General features: G+C 69.6%; 1 protein-coding gene across 1 annotated transcript in view; it reads right to left on the minus strand.

Annotated features, from left to right (window-relative positions):
* Nucleotides 1-1,388, minus strand: part of FMN2 (formin 2) — a gene marked incomplete at its 5' end in the record, with an annotated part of 438,038 nt that extends 436,650 nt beyond the window's left edge. The window contains one exon of the mRNA XM_011995030.1: nt 763-1,388. Coding sequence (XP_011850420.1) covers nt 763-1,388 — 626 coding nt within the window. The remainder of the gene's footprint in view (nt 1-762) is intronic.
* Between the last annotated feature and the right edge of the window lie 9 nt (nt 1,389-1,397).

Consider the following 1,397-nt stretch of genomic DNA (forward strand, 5'->3'; position numbering starts at 1 on the left):
GCTGCTGCTGCTGCTGCTGCTGCTGCAGGCGGATCGCCTGCTGGATGTCTGAAAGCAAATCCTCTTGCTCCGTAGCCGAGTGGAAGCTATAGATGTCCGTGTCCGAGCCCGAGCTGGTCCTCTGTCCATCTTGCGCCCCTGCTGCAGTTTCCACATCCTCGGCGACCGGCCGGCCCCTGACCCTAGCCTCGGCAGGCCCAGGACCCCCTGGACGGGTCACCTCAAAAGGGTCCGCACACTCGGTATCCGATAGGCCGGTCTCGTCCGCCGAGAGGCTGAGGTCCGGAGTCTTGGTGAGCAGGGAGTGAGCGCTGTCCAGCTCCCCCGTCTGCAGGGCCTGGGAATCCAGCACATCTTCGCGGGAGCCGCCGGCGCCTTTCCCCTTGGACAGATTCTTCCTGATCCGCAGGTTGGAAAACACCGAGGCTCTGGAGTCCGACTTGCTCTTCTTCTTGCCCGACTCTCCGCCGCCGCCCCCTCCCCCCTTGCCGTGCTTGCCCAGCGCCTTCTTACCCCCGCTCCCCTTCTTTGTGGTTTCCACATCCCTGGGCCCCAGCGCATCCTCGGTGCCGCCGCCGCCGCCGCCTTCATGCAAGGCATCACCTGCGCTCCTCTTCAGCTTCCCATCCTGGTTCCCCATGGTGCAATCCCGCTGCTGCGCCGCCGCGACGCGGGCACTCAGGCCATCCCGGCCCTCCTGGGCCCCGGGCCCGGGCCGAGGGAGTCTCCCGGGAGAGTCAGGCGGCGGCTGGGCGAGCCGCTGACACCCCACCGCCGCTGTCAGCGGCCACCCCGCGCTCCAGCAGGTGCGCGGAGCCTCCCGCCCGGGGCGTGCGGGTGCCCAGCTCCTCCGTCCAGTCTGCCGAGCGGCTCAGGCCGCCCGCAAGGCCGCCGTCGGCCCGGTGCTTCTTGGCCGGGGCGGCTACGGAGGCCAAGGCAGTTCTGGACCCTCGGCTCAAGGAGGGCTCCGGCCGCCTCTTGATCCTGGGGCTCTGATTAGGGGACTGAGACGGGGAGTGATTGGGCGAGCTGAGCTGCCGGGTGGTGGTCTTGATGTAGCAGGGGGTGATGAGCGGGTAGGGCTTGAAACAGCGCTGGCTGGGCGCAGGGCTGCCGGGCAGGGAAGCGGCCGCGGGGGAGTCAGGCCCTTGCGCTTCCTCCTCCGGCTCTTCCTCCAGCCTCTGCGGGGCGTCCTCTCCCACCTCCGGGGCCCACTCCTCCCCCGGAGAGCCCCGGGGCGCATCCTCAAAAGCATCCTCCTCGCCCTCCTCATCCGTGTCCCCAGCCCCTAGCACGGGGGCTCCGGCCGCTTCCTCCCCCGGCCCGGTCTCGGGAAACGGGAAAGCCGTGGAGGACGGCGAGTCTATGACCGCGGGTTGGGCCGCCGGGAGGCTGGG

Source organism: Mandrillus leucophaeus, unplaced genomic scaffold (assembly GCF_000951045.1).
Source record: "Mandrillus leucophaeus isolate KB7577 unplaced genomic scaffold, Mleu.le_1.0 Scaffold466, whole genome shotgun sequence".
Lineage (NCBI taxonomy): Eukaryota > Metazoa > Chordata > Mammalia > Primates > Cercopithecidae > Mandrillus > Mandrillus leucophaeus.